At 36.7% G+C, this 19,590-nt stretch overlaps 2 protein-coding genes across 3 annotated transcripts; both read left to right on the top strand.

Moving 5' to 3' along the window:
• The first annotated feature begins 75 nt into the window (after window positions 1–75).
• adssl (adenylosuccinate synthase, like) lies at window positions 76–6,927 on the top strand. The gene is made up of 13 exons (XM_016573172.1): window positions 76–362; window positions 656–758; window positions 935–1,003; window positions 2,016–2,066; window positions 2,221–2,287; window positions 2,393–2,500; window positions 3,546–3,627; window positions 3,718–3,844; window positions 3,935–4,089; window positions 4,201–4,325; window positions 4,651–4,748; window positions 6,042–6,191; window positions 6,298–6,927. The coding sequence occupies exons 1-13, from the start codon at window positions 144–146 to the stop codon at window positions 6,348–6,350; spliced, it is 1,407 nt and encodes a 468-aa protein (XP_016428658.1). The 5' UTR covers window positions 76–143; the 3' UTR covers window positions 6,351–6,927.
• A 3,326-nt stretch (window positions 6,928–10,253) lies between these two features.
• LOC107756093 (syntaxin-5-like) lies at window positions 10,254–17,719 on the top strand. Of its 2 annotated transcripts, XM_016573068.1 has the most exons (12): window positions 10,254–10,308; window positions 10,997–11,225; window positions 11,343–11,413; window positions 14,384–14,439; window positions 14,513–14,583; window positions 14,664–14,780; window positions 14,870–14,926; window positions 15,023–15,104; window positions 15,188–15,285; window positions 15,370–15,491; window positions 17,096–17,291; window positions 17,580–17,719. In XM_016573068.1, the coding sequence occupies exons 2-11, from the start codon at window positions 11,016–11,018 to the stop codon at window positions 17,253–17,255; spliced, it is 1,044 nt and encodes a 347-aa protein (XP_016428554.1). In that variant the 5' UTR covers window positions 10,254–10,308; window positions 10,997–11,015; the 3' UTR covers window positions 17,256–17,291; window positions 17,580–17,719. The 2 variants fall into 2 exon arrangements, with proteins under 2 accessions (XP_016428554.1, XP_016428553.1); XM_016573067.1 differs by having other exon boundaries at window positions 17,096–17,719.
• Window positions 17,720–19,590: the final 1,871 nt, after the last annotated feature.

Below are 19,590 nucleotides of genomic sequence, written 5' to 3' on the forward strand. Positions count from 1 at the left end.
TTTTGACAGCCATGTGTTTGCAAACTCCACCACCTCTTTTGTTTCTTTTTGGCCAGCGGACTTTTATTTTGATGGCCGTTTTCGCGCGCAATCATCTTGGAGCAGTGTAGCACCGTTCACGCTGTTCTTCTCACACTTGCGGCATGGCTGCGGACAGCACAATGTCTAATGGTCGGGAAGCAGCCTCTCTGAACGGTGAACCCGCGCTCAAGCGTTCCAGAGACAGCGTGGACTCACTGCGGATCCCGCGGGAGCCCCAGAATAAAGCGACTGTCGTGTTGGGAGCCCAGTGGGGCGATGAGGGGAAGGGGAAAGTGGTCGACCTCTTGGCGATGGACGCCGACATTGTATGCAGATGCCAGGTGGGTATCCAAGCGCTCATCTCGCTTATCATTTTGTGTTTATGAGAGTTTGCGCAAGCGTTATGTCTGTACTGTGTGAGGTTTGCAGTTAGTATACTCTTTTAATGAGGTTAAAGCGGAAGGAATCATTTGCAAAAGTCGCATCACTAACCTCACAAGTGACGCAAAACAAAGTTTCCTTTTTTTTTTTTTGCCATCGCCACTTTTTGGAAGTGATGTAACGTTTCCTGCGTCTGGATTTTTATCTTATCGCGATACTTGCACTCATGTTTATAACAACTGTGTGTTATCAGGGAGGGAATAACGCGGGACACACAGTGGTGGTGGACAGTGTGGAGTATGATTTTCACCTGCTGCCTAGCGGCGTTCTCAACAAAAAGGCCACTTCATTTATTGGTATGGTTTTGTTTGACCTTTTTCCTAGTTTTCATTTCATAGTATGTATTTATAACTTTTCATTCAAACTGGCAGTCTTCTCATCTTGTTGATCACGGTTCATTGTTTGGGATCAGATGCTGAGCTATTGACTTGCTGTTGTGTTTGCTGAGATCTTTTATTGTTCTGTCCCTCAGGAAATGGTGTTGTGATACACCTGCCAGGACTTTTTGAGGAGGCCGAGAAGAACTCACAGAAAGGCAATGGTAAGTTATCTGTTCATGGAGTAAAATTCATAATCTTGATGTCACTATGTCATTGTGATATCATCGGTGTAATATCATTTGCTCAATATGTGTTCTTTTTTTAAAACCTATTTATTAGGTCTGTGATATAGGCTATAGTTAAAAAATTGTATCATTATTTTATGTGTATCACAATGCGTTTTCTTTTTTGCCCCAAATGAAAAAGACAAGATCTGGATAGAACAGCTGTTGTTATAAAGTACATGCAAATTATTTTTTGCCAAATCAACATGGTTTAAAAAAAGTTATCTAGACTTGGTGATCCCTCGCTGCTTTTCTTTTTTTTAGTAAATGAACATGTAAGGAATGTTGGAAATCTTAACTACTTAAAGGCAACACAGTACCAATAGAAAATATGAAAATTATGAAAAAAAGAGCATTGTTCCTTACAAAAAGTTGTGGTTGTTGCAAGAACAAAGAAATACATGAAGAGCAAAGAAACAAGTCACTTGTTACATAGAACAAGTGGACAGAGGGTCAGTAGGTAAAACTCAGTGACATGCTATCACATACTTGAAAACTGTAATATATATGTAATTTTTAGGGATGCACCGATACTGGTATCGGTATCGGGCCCGATACTGAGCTCCTGTACTCGTTAAAATGCCCCGATACCAAACGCCGATACCACACATCATGTGATAAGCGCCATATTCAGACAAAGAAACACCGACAACAGACAGCAGAAATTAGTTAAGGGTGTCTACTACGAAGTATATGTATGCAATGAATATAATGTTAAACATTCAGTATTAACGCCTGTATAGCTGAAGTGCGCGAGCTGATAAAAAAAGCACGCTGAGTGGATTGAGCGCGCGGCGGCGCAGATGCGCGAGCTTGTCGAGTGAATATATCTTTCTCACAGACATCACTGGAAAGTTTGTATTATTTTCTTTCTCCACCATCTCTGTTAGATTAGGTATTTGGGGGGTTTATTTTCTTTTAATTAGTTATTTTGCTTTGTTTAATTTAGGACTTCAAGGATGGGAGGAACGGCTGAAGATATCTGACCGGGCACATATTGGTACGGTTCTGTTTTGACTTCATCAGGCCTTGAGTAATTTGGGTTTATTCCTGATGACATTAACTATGTGCGGCATTGTCTCTGACAACTAAAAACACCAAGAAACTCCATATCTATTCCATTGGAATTAGAGCTCTTCTCTTTTTCTGTGTAGTGTTCAATTTCCATCAGGCCGTTGATGGGATACAGGAGCAGCTGAGACAGCAGCAGGCAGGGAAGAAGTGAGTTTTCATTTTTTGCACTTATAAAAGCTAATTTATAAAAGATTAATTTGTAGATAATTTTCTGCCAGATTAATATTGAGTTCACCCTCCTTTGTGTTACAGTTTGGGCACCACTAAGAAGGGCATTGGACCTGCATATTCTTCCAAAGCAGCACGTAATGGACTGAGAGTGTGTGATCTGGTCTCAGACTTTTCAGTCTTTGAGGAAAAGTCAGTATAAAGCCTTGTACACACCGGGACGATTATCGCTCATGCTTATTGTCGACGTTTTTCGACGCATCTTTTGTGTTCATACCTAAGCGTTTTTCTCTGGCGATGAGCCGAGTGAACGTGCAAATTCACTCCCTGACATTAGATGGCGCTTAATGAAAAACAGAAATACCCCGGTACACATCGAATCTTATTTGATCTGCAATTCCTCTCCATAACTCCCTCTTATCGAGATTTTTGTAGTTGCTGTTGCGTTTGTCATAAAGCCCTTTGTGTTCAGACACCAATGAGACCAGCAGCTCTACATTCATCTTGCCTCGATGCATCTTACTACAACTACTTACTTCCTCTTCGTCGTTAGGTATCAGTGTGTGCTCGGCAAGACCGTTTTGTGCTTGAGCGCCACCAAGTCGTGTTTTACTGTAACTTCAGCAGCTCCAGGCACGTGAACAAAAGAACAAAACAACAAAAATCTCATTGGTCGGCCAGTTTTTAAAGGGGTCCTATTATGCTCTTTTACAAAGTCTTGATTTTGTTTTGGGGGTGTACTAGAACATGCTCTCATGCTTGGTGGTTCGAAAAACGCATTATTTTTCACATAATTTACACTATTAAAATACCTTTCTGCGGCGCGTCAAACAAAAAAAACGACCCCGAGACGTTTTTTAAAAAGTGACGCTTTTGCGCGTCGGTGTGCACACTCGCATTGGCGCCCTTTGTTTAGTCACGAGGCATTAAACGTCGGCGATAATCGCGCGCGATATTCGTCCCGGTGTGAACAAGTCTTAATGTATTTCTTTTACATTTTTCTGAAAACTGTCCATAAAAATGAGCATATTTGCTTCTTTCAGACTACCTTTGTCTTAGAACTGCAGGTTTATGCAATGCTAATTGATTATCTTGATATTGTAACATTATTTAATTTAAATCACATTATAATTGTATGGCAATTACATATTATTAGTGTAGGCTACAAATCAGTGCCTAAATGATCAGATTGACCCTCATGGCCGAAAGAGAAATACACGTTAATATCTCTCCACAGGTTTCGGGTGCTGGCTGGTCACTTTCAGACCACATATCCTAACCTTAATATTGATATTGATGCTGAGCTTGAGCAACTGAAGGTGATTAGCATCTTGGCATCTTTCAATATGATTAGTGAAACTTCTCATTCATGAACCTGCCAAGTAATATTTTCTCCACTTCACCCACAGGGTTATGCTGAGAGGTTGCGGCCTCTAGTAACTGATGGGGTTTATTTCATGCACAAAGCCCTCAATGGACCAAGCAAGAAGATTCTGGTGGAAGGAGCCAACGCTGCCTTACTGGATATCGATTTCGGTATGAATGGCAATCCTGCATAAAATGGGAGATCCACTGGAGTGTGACAGTGTGAATGATACAAATGTCTAATGTTTCCATCTCTTTCAGGAACCTACCCCTTTGTGACCTCATCAAACTGTACTGTCGGAGGTGTTTGCACAGGTCTTGGAGTCCCGCCGTCTCATGTTGGCCGTGTGTATGGAGTGGTGAAGGCCTACACCACCAGGGTGGGAGTGGGGGCATTCCCTACTGAGCAAGATAATGTGAGTGTTTGTCAGTGTGTTGTAAAGAGCGAGTCAGAAGGTAAAACTCACGACATTCCCTCTCGTGTATTATATTTGAAAATTGTTAATGTTTTTCTTGATGTGTTCTAGGATACTGGTGATCTGCTTCAGAGCAGAGGGAGGGAATTTGGCGTCACAACAGGCAGGCGGCGTCGCTGTGGATGGCTGGACCTGGTTTTGGTTCGCTATGCCCACATGGTTAATGGTTTTTCAGCGTGAGTTGTGTTTTAGCTACACTACCACTCAAAAAGTTCTCATGCTAAACGCGCCCGCTTTATCATTTGACAAATTCAATAGAAAAGCAATATTGTAAAATATTACAATTTAACATAATGATTTTGTATTTGAATTTATTTCAGCATAATTTATCCTTGTAATGGCAAATCATACTAATATGCCAATTTGGTGCTCAATAACACTTCTTAATATCAGTGCTGAAAACAGTTGTTGTTAAGGTTTTTGTAGCTGTGGCACAGGTTAAACAGTTTAGCAAGCTTTGTTTAGTTAATTTAACACTACTTTTCCTTCTGTTTCTCTCAGCATTGCTCTGACCAAGTTGGACATTCTTGACACATTGCCAGAAATAAAGATTGGCATAGCCTACACAGTTGATGGAAAGCCTCTTCCCAGTTTTCCTGGTAAGTTGACTATATGTGACCCTGGACCACAAAACCAGTCATAAGGGTAATTTTTTTTAAATTGAGATTTATACATTTATAGAAAGCTGAATAAATAAGCTTTCCATTGATGTATGGTTTGTTAGGATAGGACAATATTTGGCCGAGATACAACTATTTGAAAATCTGGAATCTGAGGGTGCAAAAAAAATCTAAATATTGAGAAAATTGCCTTTAAAGTTGTCCAAATGAAATTCTTAGCAATGCATATTACTAATCAAAAATTAAGTTTTAATATATTTACAGTAGGAAATTTACAAAATATCTTCATGGAACATGATTTTTACTTAATATCCTAATGATTTTTGGCATTAAAGAAAAATCGATAATTTTGACCCATACAATGTATTTTGGGCTATTGCTACAAATATACCCCAGCGACTTAAGACTGGTTTTGTGGTCCAGGGTCACATATACATTAGGTGTGGGTGATATGACCAAAATCTTATATCACGATGAGTAATTTTACATCACAATAACGATATTTATCAAAATATTGTTATTTTTGCTTTTAATACATTTTTATGATATCAAGTCAGTATCACAGAAGAACTACTACAAGCCTACAAAAATACAAAAAACAACAAATTATAAGCAGTAGGACAAAAAACTACAATAAGTAAATAATTAATGCTACATACATTGTATAACTTATTCAAAAACACTGCATAGTTTTCACTGTGTAAATTAAATTTCTTATTATGAAAGCTTCAAATGTGATTTAGTCAAGAGCAGTGAGAGATTTTCTGTTTACTTTTAATTAAGACCTAAATGGCTGTTTTTATGAGGATACTTGCAAAGACGGGTATTTTGATACATATAAGTATGTGTATTTAACCTTTCAAAGCCAATAAAGCAAGAAAAATACTCATGTGCTCTATGAGCAGCAGATTCACGTGCGCGCACCGCTCAGACCGCGCTCAGAAACAGTCTCGCAGACAGTGCGTGCATATAAAGCTGTTGTTTACATTTCAGCGGCTTAAAATCACTTGTTTTGAAACCGCAATGCTTAAAAATGTGTGCAAACGATACATTTTCGTGACCACGGCGCAAAGCAAAGTGACGCAAATGCGTAAACGCGATAAAAGACGATAGTCCAAAATCTCTACCGGTTAATCGTGTCTACCCTAATATACATGTTACAGATTTCTCACACATTACAGTGATATTCACACACAAGTATTCTGATAATATTATAACACGTATTAGCATAGACCTTTTCTGATAATTAAGAATTATCATTGTATTTTTCAGCAAACATGGACGTCCTCACAAAGGTTCAAGTGACTTATGAGACGTTCCCTGGCTGGTGTTGTAGCACTGAGGCGGTCCGCACTTTTGATGAGCTGCCTTCACAGGCACAAGCTTACATTCGTTTTATCGAGAATTTCCTGCAGGTGCCAGGTAAAAATACACATACTGTGGAAATCACTTTCATATGAAATAACATAACCCACTGACGTGCTTAGAAATGTCAAAATGGTCATAAGAAAAAAAATTCTCTTTTCAGTGAAGTGGGTGGGAGTTGGCAAGTCAAGAGAAAGCATGATAAAGCTGTTCTGACGAGGGGAACGGCTGAACTTCATTTGATGGTCTGCCAGGACATCCATCATCACGACTGTTTGAGGACCAGAACTTTCTTTTATGCATCAGCGCTGAGATTAAGACTAACTGTGGGTTTAGAATCCACTGAATGTCCCACTCAAAGTGAACACCAGCATTGTGTATACAGGTCTGGTTTGAGCACCAGACTCGCTTTCCTGCGTTCGTAATTCTTGACTCGTACCTATTTCTTCCAAAGCACATCCCAGAACTCCTCAGAACATACCTCTGTCAATCACTAGTAGTTGTCTGAAGTCCGAGTAATTACAGAGCTTCAGATTGAGGGGTGTCATTTTACAGTTTTTCTTAAAATCAAACTTTGTACTCTAGCATTTAAATTTTCCTTTTTCATTGCTAATAGGTGGATAAAACCAAACTGATTTTTAAGATTGGTATGTGCTGTTTATTTTTTATGTAATCCAGTGTGAGGGGGCGAGCGCTAAATCTTGTCGTTTTAATTCAGAGTTTGTGTATACTCTTAAGACCGGTTTGACGTGGTTTGAAATACCAAAAGGGACCTTCAGTGTTTGTGATATTGGAAAAAAAAAAAAGAGGCGTTGTTAATAGTCAGCGATGAGTGCACTCAGACACAGATCTTGAATCTATGAATGATAGTTATACATACTCATATACATTGCATTCCACCTAGTGCACAAACTCATTTGCTGCTGTTTTTCCCGAAGAATAAAGTGCAAAACTAATTATGGTTTTAAGTGAATGTTTGTGTGAATGCTTTTTCATTTTATTTTGAAAACTATATTTCAAATGGTTACAAAATGGTTAATATGTATAAAGTTAGATATTTTAGTTCACAAATATGTTGCATGTCACTTTAAAGCCGCACATCCTGTTGTTTTTTATGAGTTATGAGAAACAATTATGAATTGAGGTGTTATCATGTTACACGTTTTTAAGTAAAAAGGTTACCAAATTTCTCAGAATATATTTTGCAATCTCAGTCTTGAGGATATGGTGAGTAATAGTTCCATCGGAAAATAGGATTCAAATGAACGCAGTAATCTGAATTATCATCAGTCTAACGTTTGTCTCGTGAGGCAGCAGTTGTTCTAGTATAATGCGAGTTTTTCTCTGTGTGCTATGTCTCGTCCTGTGCCACAAGACATTTGGGATGAACGTTCAGGTATAATTTAACCTTTTTTTAGCTGAAAATCAGACGTTTATTATAGGAACCTAATTATGTATTCATTTCAGTTTGTGCTGTTGCATTGCCTGTAAATTATAATTTACTAAATGTTTTCTCTGTAAGCCTAGTTTTTTTTCACTAGTATACTAATTAAGTGGTAGTAAATCGGTATTAATAAATGTCGTGATTTTTAAAAATGCATGAAATTGTTCAGTTATTTATAGTCAGCGTGTGTAACTCTTTTCTGCAGTTTCGTGTAGGTGTTGTAAACACAGCGTATGTGTTTTTGGTTTTGACCTAGGATGATGGTGTACGTGCTTAGGCTCATAATATCTGTTAGTGTAATTATAACAAGAGGCAGGAGAGATGTAGACACGCCTAATTTAATTTGTAGCACAAGTTTCGGTCTGTCTATTTTTATGGCCAATACATGCTATTAAGACAAAAACAAAATGTTTATGTGCAGATTATGCCATACATGGTGACACCTGTCGGTAATTCTGAAACGGAATGCCGTAGAAAACCAGTTGGAACCTAATAAATAGGGTGACCATACGTCCTTTCCCCGGACATGTCCTCTTTTTGATGCGTCCGGCCGGGATCTTGTTGGTTGCAGCATTCACTATTCTTTTTCTATTCTTTCTATTTGTTTTCTTTTTATTGATTATAAAAACAAAATAAGCAACAAAAAAAAACTTGCTACTTATACTGTTAGGCAAAGCTCCGCCCATGAACCCCGCCCCCTACTGTCCTCTTTTTTGAAAAACTAAAATATGGTCACCCTATAATAAATAAATATCGAAATTAACCAAACCTTGTTGTATCTTTAAACCCACAGCATCCTCAAAATATCGGTCATGAATCTGTTCAAGGTATTCCCTCTCGCTCTCTGTCTCTGTCATTGGTCTGTTTATAACTATTCATAGGAATCAAGTTGATTAGACCATATCATTTTATTGTTTTCAACAATGAACTCAACTCAGATATTATGTGTCTTTGTCATAGTGTGTTCTCATTCGTATTATTATTTTTTATATTTTAATTAATTATTTTAGCAGGGAATATCTATGTCAGCTCCCTTTGCAAGCCCCGTGAAACTTTAGTTGAAGTTGAGCGCGAGTTCCCTGAGGCGATGCTCAGACGTGTTCTTCCCTCATGCGTGCCTCTGCAGCGCTGTGGAGGCTGCTGCTCTGATGAGGCGACGCTGTGTGTGAGTGTCAGCACACACACCACTGTCATGCAGGTAAGGCAATGTAATGGATTCAGACAGTTCATCATAACACGTGTTGTTCCTGCTCTCATTTGTTAGTTATTTTATCATTTTTTTCCCAAACAAAATTACAGTTGAAGCAGTTTGCCAAGAATGTGCATGGGGATACTGTTGAAGAGATTATTGAGCTGCCGTTTGTTGAACACAGCCAGTGTCAGTGCAGGTAATGTTCAGGTGTATGACTTAACATTAAAAGCAATGATTGCTTTATAATTTCATAGATATTCTGTAAATCATATATCTGTATGATTTGTGTTATTTACAAGTTAACTTCTCGTGGTGTTTAAATAATAATAATAATTATTATTATTATTATTTTCCTTCTTCTTGCAGGCACAGAAGCCAACTATGATACTTTTTGAAACAGCTCATCCATGCCGCAGAAATTGTAATCTGCTTATTTAACAGTTATTTAAATGATTTCCTATTACTAACATTATTAATATATTAAATATAATAATAACAACATTACTTTTATATTTAAGGTTGTGTAAAACACTGCTTTTATCTAAAAAAAAAAAGTGCTGTTCCCTTAAGTACAAAGACTTTTTTTCTCTTTTAGTTACTCTCAAAAACTTCTTTCTTTCACTCAGTTGTTTTTTATGCATATTCTACATACAAGACGAAATAAGAACAGACAAACATTCCTACATTGCTTCAAGTCAAAGTAAGCAATTACATTATTAATTATTAAGAGATTATAAAATTAAACAAAAATAACAGAGAAGAAAAGAAGAAAGGAAATGCTACACATGAAAACACATTCAGAAAGAATGTCAAACATGGTGCATATTCTGGTGCCTGTTTTGATTGCTTTCTTATTAATAAACTATTTTAATTCAGTCATGTGTTTGACTAATTTAACATAATAAAACTTTGATGAAAATAATGATATCAGTATCTATACAATGTTTCAGTCATTTTCACTCATCTGTGTTTTTTTTTTTTTTTTTAAAGAATTAGAGAAAGTAGTGTTTATTTATTCTTTAATTCATTCATACAATATTGCAAAAGCATAAACAGGCACAGACTAAAAATAAAATGTATTATGATATTCTGACACACTTATGCATTTAGCAGACGCATTTATCCAAAGCGACTTAAAAGGGGACAGTTACTGAAACATTCTGTGATTTGTAAGAAAAAAAAGAAAAGGCACACAAATAGAAATACAAGTATATTAGGGAAAAATCTTAAACATGGCACAAATTCTAGATGTTTTAGAGCTTTCTTGTTAACAGACGTTGAAATTGTATTTAAATACAACTTCAGTTATTGTCTGAAGATGTTAAAGTGGGGTTTACATTTAGTATATTTACATTTATTTCACTCATCTGTGTTGTCTTCAACTCACTACATCAAACATAGTTTTACAGCGCCACCTTGTGTTGAAGATAATAAGCGAATCGCCTTTAAGAATACGTGGCAGTGACGTCAATGTTTGTGTTAAGACCCGGATATAATTCACAACCTGCACACAGTTCAACCATCAGAGAGGCAGAGTGGTGAGAAATGAATCTTTGTATCTTTCAGCTCACATGTTGCCATCTCCTCTTCACTTCACAAATTAACGCTGTTAATTTAATCAGACGCGTGTGGCGCTTCTCATTGTTTGACCGATGAAAAATTAGGATCATATATTCAGCTACACACTGAGCTTAGCAGTTAACAAGAGCTGGATTTCATGAAAAGAGTATAAAAATCATTGCAAAATAATGAGATACGCAGAACACATACTACCACACTGCTGGATTTTTTTGTGTTTAAAAGTGACTTTGCGCAGAGGAGCATAAGTTTCTATATATATTCTCTTCAAAACAGCTGCTGTCTAAACTAAATTGATCAGGAAAGACATTTATAATGTTACAAAAGATTTCGAGTAAAAGCTGTTATGTTGAACTTTCTATTCATCAAAGAATCCTAAAATTATACAGTTTCTACACAAATATTAAGCTGCAGCACAACTGTTTTCAAAATTGATACAAAAAATAATAATAATACAATAAATAAATATGTAATTCAGCATATTTTGAATATCATAGGTACATTCCCAGTCTAGACACTATTTAAGTTGTGAGACACAGCTACATGCATCTTCATCCGAGTCCTGTTTTTACTTTATGCTAAATAATGAAAGTAAAATTGTAAGGGAATTTTACTGTTAACACTTTCACTTTGATCTCTCTTTATAAGGTGATGAGTTGGTGCATCCATGAATGCACGGCGGCGTCACGGTCCTAGAAGCAGCCAGGACGGGGTGTACGCTGGGCCGTCTCAGACCCAGTCCCAGCTGGTCCAGCAGCTGGAAACCCCCCTGGCTGTCCCAGCACCCATCGCCCCTGTCCTAGACACATTCAGCATGTCCTGCCGAGACCGTACCAGCGAGTTTCAGTCGGCGTGCAAGTCCCTGCAGGGGAGACAGGTGCCATAACTATTGATGCATTTTGTCCAGTAACCTGCGAGTGGCTAATAGGTTTAATAATATAGTCAGTCTCCTTAGTGGAGTTTGTGTTGAAGTTTTTCTCTTGTTTTTTTCCAGAATGGAGCACAACCTGTCAGAGTTGTCAACAGTGCAGTCAGACAGCGGAGTGAATTCACACTCTTGGCTAAGTGAGTTCAACTCTCAATCGCTCATATAAAGTTCAAGGGGGAAAGAATGTGATTTACCTGGATTTCTGAACATTTTGATTTGATCTGATCTTCAAATAAGTAACAGCAATACCCATGCATATTCTGCTTAAATTAAAAGCACACACATACTGATATGTGAATATAATTTGGTTTTATTTACACACTGTGTACATATTCCCAGTGCATGGTGGAAATAATATGTGAATGCTTGTTTTTGATAATGCTTGGATCACTAAACCTCAATGAACCCAGTGTTTATTGCGGTTCAGACCTCGATGAACCAGAGGAATTTTACACCGCTCCTCTAAATGTTACTGTTTAAGTTCTACAATATTCTTGGAGTGTTTGGTTTGGTTGCTCTCTTAAGGTCATGTTGAAGTGTCTCCGTTAGGTTTAAGGTGGCTTTCCAGCTTCATGCAAGTCAGCAATTCTTAATCTTAGGTGCTGTGAGATCTCTTTTGTTCCAGGCATGGTTCACATCAGGCATTGCTTTTTGTGAATGCCTATAAAAAGAAAAGTAAACCTGTTTTCTTTAGAAATGTACTCTTTTTTTTTTTTTTATCATTGGTGCTTTTTAACAAGAGAGAGGTAAAAACAATAAATCAACATTTGGTTTGATATGTTAACAGACTTATCAAGATGAAATCAAACAAAAGTATTTCCTACTCTCAGAGTGTGTTACAAAATACAATTATGTATGCTCGCTGCAAAATAAAAAGAAAACAAATGATGAGAAAAATGCATAATAATAATGAATATGTATATTTGCAAAGCAAGAATTTAAACAAAACCGAGAAAGAAAGTTTATTCACTCAAGAAATGTCATATTGTGTAATTAAGTAACAAGTAATAACATTTTAATTACACTCTAAATACATGTCTAAACCATTTTAAGCATTTTTAAAATAAAACAATGATTATAAATTACAGATATCATGAATTATTCATTCTTAAATGACATTGTTTTTACTCTGGCAATTTTGTTAAATATATAGACCATATATAGACCACTGTTCAAAATGTTTGGGTCAATATTATTTTTTAAAGAAATTAATCATTTTAAAATAGCAAGGAAATTGACAGTAAAGACATTTAAATGTTACAAAAGATTTATATTTTAGATGGATGCTGTTGTTTTGAATAATGAAAGAATCGTAAAACAAATGTATCACATTTTCTGCAAAAATATTAAGCAACACAACAGTTTTTAACATTAATGATATTAAGGAACGTTTCTTGAGCACCAAATCAGCATATTAGAATGATTTCTGAAGGATCATGTGACACTGAAGACTGGAGTAATGACTGCTGAAAATTCAGCTTTCATCACAGGAATAAATTTTAAAATATATTAAAATAGATAACAGGTAATAAATTGTAAAAAATATTTCACAGTATTCCTGTTTTTACTGCATTTTAAATTAGATAAATGCAGCTTGGTGAGAATAAGAGACATCTTTCAAAAACATTAAAGGAGACACATTATGCCCCTTTTTACAATATGTAATATACTGTAAGTTTCTGGTGTCCCCAGAATGTGTCTGTGAAATTTCAGCTCAAAATACCCCACAGATCTTTTATTATATCCTTTTGAAAATGCCTATTTTGAGTGGAAGCAGAAACACGCTGTTTTTCGTGCCTGTCTCTTTAAATGCAAATGAGCTGCTGCTCCCCGCCCCCTTTTCCAAAATAGAGCTGTGTCATTACAGCTCGTACCTGCTCAAAAACATCTGTTTTGGTTCTGATTATCATGTTTATCGCGCTGAAATCATGCGTTTTAAACCATATGAGTTTAAACTTCTGATATACGGTTTTCTGAGCGCACACATCCGAAGCACACGGACAGAAAGCGGCTGTCACAGCATGTGAGTACTAAACTAAGTTCTCATTCACACACAAGTTTACGTTAAAAGCACACACGAGTTACAAAAACAGTCGGTTATGTCTGTGAAGGTAAACAGCTGGGAAATAAATTGCATGTTTATTTTAGATCTGTGTGGCAGCAGCAATATACATTAAATAAATAAAAAAATCCACTGCTCTGTTGTCTCCTCTGAGGCTGGGACTCTGAATAGTGTTCTGTGCAGCCAAAGGCAGAACAGTTAGTATGTTTTGCGTGAACTTTCGCCATGGCATTAGAGCTAATACCGTTGTCGCTTGCCAAATCAAAATGACGGCGCCGTGGGTGCAAATTTACAGATTAAGTGGCGGTAATATTATAATCCCTTTATAGATCCCTTTGCCACGTCACCAAGGGAGCGAAATCAGACGCACTCGTTTTCTCAGAGGCTTGCAGAAAAAGGCTTCCCAAAACAAACTCACTGGGTTCATCTTTTTCACGTTTCCTTGGTTGGTAGATGCACCAGGGACCTGATTATAGCACTTAAAACCTGGAAAAGTCAGATTTTCATGATATGTCACCTTTAAAAAAACTTTTGATTGTTAGTGCTTCAGGCTTTTCTTTTTCAAGAATTAATTTTCATTATGCTATCACAACAGTGGTATCACACTGACATTTTTTACTTTATTAAAAAGTTTCCTAAGTATGACTTACATTTTTATTGTATTTTTTTTATCAGTACATTAATAGGTCTGAATAAAAATAAACAAAGGAGCATCATGTGATTGACCCAAATGTCAAACTCCAAAATTGTGAATGATTTTTAGTGTCTGACTGCACTCCAGGTTAGCTGACTCCTGACTGCTGTTAGCTTTTGAAGCTTCACATACTTCAGTCTATTGTTTGTTTATTGTTGAAGATCAGATCAAATGACCAATTTCCTGGAAAATTCAGAGGGTTTACAGACTTTTTCCTGCAACTGTGTTTAGTATTGGCACCGAGACACTGCATTTGACCTATAATTTATTCAGACCTACTTAAGCTTTAATGGTCTGTGTTATTTCATCGACTTGGCCTTATGACAGATATTGACCGCATCTCATTAACAGGCGAATTGGAAGAGACCTCAGCAACACTTTTGCCAAGTTGGAGAAGCTCACAATCTGTAAGTATCTCTTCTCACACATGTGCCACTGTGTACTGTTTTAACGTGTAACTCAATCTGTTTTTACATGCAGTTGCCAAAAGAAAGTCCCTTTTTGATGACAAAGCAGCTGAAATTGATGAACTCACTTACATTGTGAAACAGGTTAGGGTGATTGTTACTTTCCCTTCGCCAAGGACACATTATTCTGTCTGTCCATTTCATACTGTAATCTGTTCATTCAGGACATTAACAGTCTAAATAAGCAGATAGCTGGCCTGCAGGAACTCGTTCGATCATGGAGTGGACAGAATGGCAGACATCTTCAGACGCATTCCAACACCATTGTTGTCTCTTTACAGGTATTAACCTCTGGCCTTACTGCTCAATCACAAAGTAAAGATGTCTAGTGGGCTTCCACTTGAAATTAAAGCCTGTTTTCTGTTTGTAGTCCAGACTGGCATCGATGTCGAGTGACTTCAAGTCAGTCCTGGAAGTCAGAACAGAGGTATTTGATTTACTTTTTAAATGTTCGACCACGTACCATCATGCTACGTTTCTGATCAGTTTTTCAATATTTGAATCATGTTTTCTCTCTGTTTAGAACCTAAAGCAGCAGAGAAGCAGGCAAGAGCAATTTTCTCAGACTCCTGCCTCGTCCTCCTCTTTCCACGCAAACAACTTCAGTAAGAGCATCTCTACTTGTGAAAAAAGCAGACGTTGTCCACATTCATGTAGTTATTCTTCACTTTTGGTCCTCTTTCAACAGACAATTCGGTGCTTATGCAGGACGACTCCAAGAAGACGGATATATCTATAGATATGGACCTCAGCTCCAGTCAGCAGATGCAGTTAATCAGCGAACGGGTATTGTTTGTTCATCGGTTGTTTTAGAATGTACAGCAACTGATTTAAGTCAGTTTGAATCTCTGTTGTCATGTGTTTGTTTAGGATTCATACATTCAGAACCGTGCTGACACTATGCAGAATATAGAGTCCACCATTGTGGAGCTCGGATCCATATTTCAGCAGCTGGCTCATATGGTGAAAGAACAGGAAGAGACTGTACAAAGGTGAGGAAGGATCTTCCTTGAGAGATTCTTCATCATGAGGAGGTATTCTATGTCCATTTAGATAGATTTTCTGACATTTTCACCTAAATTTCTGTTGTTATTGTTTACCAAAACTATTAAAAGTCATTTTAGATAATTTAAATAAAACTAAAATAAAATACGGGTTACACTTTATTTCGATAGTCCACTTTAGACATTCTATTAACTATAAGTAACTTTGTAACTACATGTCAACTAATTCTCATTAATTTGCAACTACATGTCTACTAACTCTCAGAGTGGACTGTTAGGGTAGGTTTAGGGTTAGTATGGAAGAGACGAATTGTTGAATTTTCTTTGCATACAAAAAGTATTCTCGTAGCGTCGTAAAATTACGGTTGAACTCCTGATGTCACATGGATTATTTTACCGATCTCCTTGCTACGTTTCTGGACGTTGATCGTGTTAATTACATTGCTGTCTATGGGAGGGTCAGAGAACTCTGAATTCATCAAAAATAGCTAAATTTGTGTCCCAAAGATGAACGGAGGTCTTACGGGTTTGAAACGACATGAGGGTGAGTAATTACAGAATTTTCATTTTTGGGTGAACTATCCCTAGTTAATTTTCGTTTAAGTTGAAATTACTGTAAGTAAAACTGAAATAAAACTAATAAAAATTACAAAGCATATAATGGAATTACTAAAACTTAAACACAAATTCAAATGAAATCTGAAAATATAAGAAAAAATGCTAATTCAAAATAGTAATAAATAATAAATACTAGTAAATAAATATGACTTAGAAATGTACCTAGAAATGTAGGTCAGATTCAAGCACCAGTCTTTATTTTTTTCTATTTCAGTTTCAGTGTCTAATCAATAAACAAGTGTGTTTTTTCCCATTTGCTTTCATTTGTGGTTTGGTCATCACTGTGTATGACCATAATGAAAAGCTCTCTGCCAATGTAATCACCACTTTTACTGCCGCATAACAGTTACCCAGCAGTTTCTTCAGTAGTAAGTGGTACCAGTGTCATAAAAAATAGTTTTCTAAATTGTTTTGGCAGAATAATGATTTAGGTTGTTTTGAATAGGCCAGCATCTTGACTCCACTTTAACATCTTGAGACATACACTACCAGTCAAAAGAAATTACATTTATAATGTAGTATAATTTATAATAAAAAGATTTCTATTTCAAATAAATACTGTTTGAACGTTTTAACTTTCTGTTTAATGTAACCGTTTCCACAAAAATATTCAGCAGCAAAGCTTTTCTCAACATTGATAATAAAAGAAACATTTCTTGAGCATCAAATCAGCATATTAGAATGATTTCTGAAGGATCATGTGACACTGAAGACTGGAGTTATGATGCTGAAAATTCAGCTTTACCATAAAATAATTAGGTTACATTGTAAAATATTTTTAAAAACGAAACATTTTAATATTTTAAATTGTATTTCACAATATTACTGATTTTATAAATGCAGCCTTGGTGAGCATAAGAGGCATAAGACTGAAAAAAATCTACCTGACCCCAAACTTTTAAAGGGTAGTGTTATTTACTCTATGTATGAACAAACAATAATTCTTTCCGTTGAACTTCTTTCTTCCCTGACAGAATTGATGCTAATGTCGAGGACACTCAGCTGAACGTGGATCTCGCGCACACAGAGATACTCAAATATTTCCAGTCTGTGTCCAGCAACCGCTGGCTGCTCATCAAGATGTTCCTAATCCTCATCATTTTTTTCATTGTCTTTGTGGTTTTCATGACCTGACGTCCACTCTTAAGAGGCGCAGATTTAAAGATTCGGGTGATTCTCAGTATTTGAGGAATGAAAGGGGCCGTTCTCTCAGTCTCTTTTTTTTTCTTTTCTCTGCTCTTTCTATCCTCACTGGCTGCCGAGCTCTCTTTTAGTGATCTTTTTCCTCAAAATGGATGGAATTGAATATTCGTAAGACTCTATATAGACAGAGCATTTGTCAGTTTGTAGTCAATTTAAAACGGTCTGTCCATTTAAATTTCAATCTGATATGTTTCTGTATCTGCACAGCCAACTCTTGAAATCATGTCCCTTATTTTGTTTTTCTAAATCACACAGATTACAGAGATATCCTTGAGTAAAGCCAGCAATCGTCTCATGGACAAAGAACCACAATTTTAACAGATTCTGGACAGGATTCGGGACAGGACCCCCCCCATCTGAGGGTTGTCCCCCCTAAAAATATGATTTAAAAACCACTGTGTATTGTAAATAACAATGCTTTATACTTTAAACAATTGTGTAAGTAGTAAAGCAATGCAAACGGGACAAAAATGCGTTTTAAGTTTAGAAACATTTTGAGTCTTCCCCTCCCTTGCCTCACAGTGCTTTGGTCCAAATGCCTGCTTTCCTCTTTTACATCACCTGTCCTACACACACACCAGTCCGGTGAGAGAGAACAAAGCCAATAGTTGTGGTACTCTAGTAAGTAAGGCTGTCAAGGCTATTTTATTCACTTAAACATCGGATGAAGTTATTATTTTCTCTCTAATACAGATTATGCCAATGTATTTTTTATAAGTCTGCAATGTTAGCAATAATAACGTTACCTGCTTGACAGACAGGGTTGCCAGGTTTTTCACACAACAAAACTCGCCCAATTGCTTGCTACTCAAAACTAGCCCAAACTAACTGCATTTCGAGGGGTCCCCTGGTAAAATTAGCATTCCAGGGGCTAAATATCACATTATTGGGGTTGCTTCAACCCGCAGACACGAAAAACAACCCGCGGCAACCGTGATAAAGTAGCCCAATTCCGCAGGAAACCCGCGGACTTGGCAACACTGACGGATAGTAATGTCTACAATGGACACGAGCGCTGGCGCGGCGCGACCACAACAGCTAGAAGTTATCTAATTTGACACGGTCTGGTCTCCCTGCTACACTAATAGTAGTATAAGCTTTCCTCTGTGTATACATATCATTACAAGTACAATTTTAGCTGTATTATTTGTCACCTTCAAAAATTGCTCTTGAGAAATTGTATGTTTATTATTTATATGACGAAATTTACGCCCCAGCTTATTATGCATTTGCATTTTTTTCTCTCTGTTGTCTAAATCTTCTTTTAGAGAAGACTTTATGCAGTGGTTTGTAACAGAATCCATCTTATATTCTGCCTGCTGCAGTAGACTACCAAGCCATCTCAAATGACGATTATTCCTCTACACTTATGATGACTGACTAGAGGTTTTAATATGTATTCTTTCTGTTTTTGATTTTGGGATTGATTACCACGTTTACAAAACTTGTGAACACAGCAGGTTCAGAAGGTGAGAAATAAGTATTTGGAGCTAGTGAACTTTTACAAATTTTGGCTGTGAATCATGAAAGTTAAACACAATTCAAACAGGATTTTTCTTTTATTTCGTTGGGTGTTTTAATCCTCCTTCACAAGCTTGTTTGAAATGTCTCAGTATATGGTCTCATGGGGTCCATGAGAATACTTCAAATGGCGTTTTCTAGAGAATACACCCTTTTGTGTCTAACTGGACATTGAGATTGGGGGAACGTCCTACCCCACCATTTGTGAAATGCATACTGTAAAATGGAAAAACTAGAATTGTATGCTTTCTTTGTGTCTGTTGCTATTTGTGTTTTTTACAGTAGCATATGTAGTAACTGATTACTCCAAATTAATTCAGATTATTAATAAAGTTAATCAAAGCTACTTTTAAATAAAGGACAAAAGCGGCATTTTAAAACTATAATGTTTAATTCTTGCATTTGATAAATATGCCACATTCGATGGAAGGGAATTGTACAAAAGGTTCATGATGCTGAAACAGCAAGACCATGCTGCTTGAATGAGAACAAAAGCAATACACTCTTAAAAATGAAGGTTCTTTATTGGCATCTGATTCAGTGAAGTACCTTTAACATCAACAGAACTGTTCCACTCTCTCAGAAAAAAGGTACAAAACTGTCACTGAGGCGGTACCCTTTCAAAAGGTACAAATATGTACCATTTAGGAGTAAATAAGACACTTTGTGGCTACAAAAACTTAGTGGAAAATGTCCTTTGCTATGAAAACCGACTTCATCATCCACTGAAATGACTTGGTTAGTT

This window comes from Sinocyclocheilus rhinocerous, unplaced genomic scaffold (genome assembly GCF_001515625.1).
Source record: "Sinocyclocheilus rhinocerous isolate Xijiao unplaced genomic scaffold, SAMN03320098_v1.1 scaffold682, whole genome shotgun sequence".
Lineage (NCBI taxonomy): Eukaryota > Metazoa > Chordata > Actinopteri > Cypriniformes > Cyprinidae > Sinocyclocheilus > Sinocyclocheilus rhinocerous.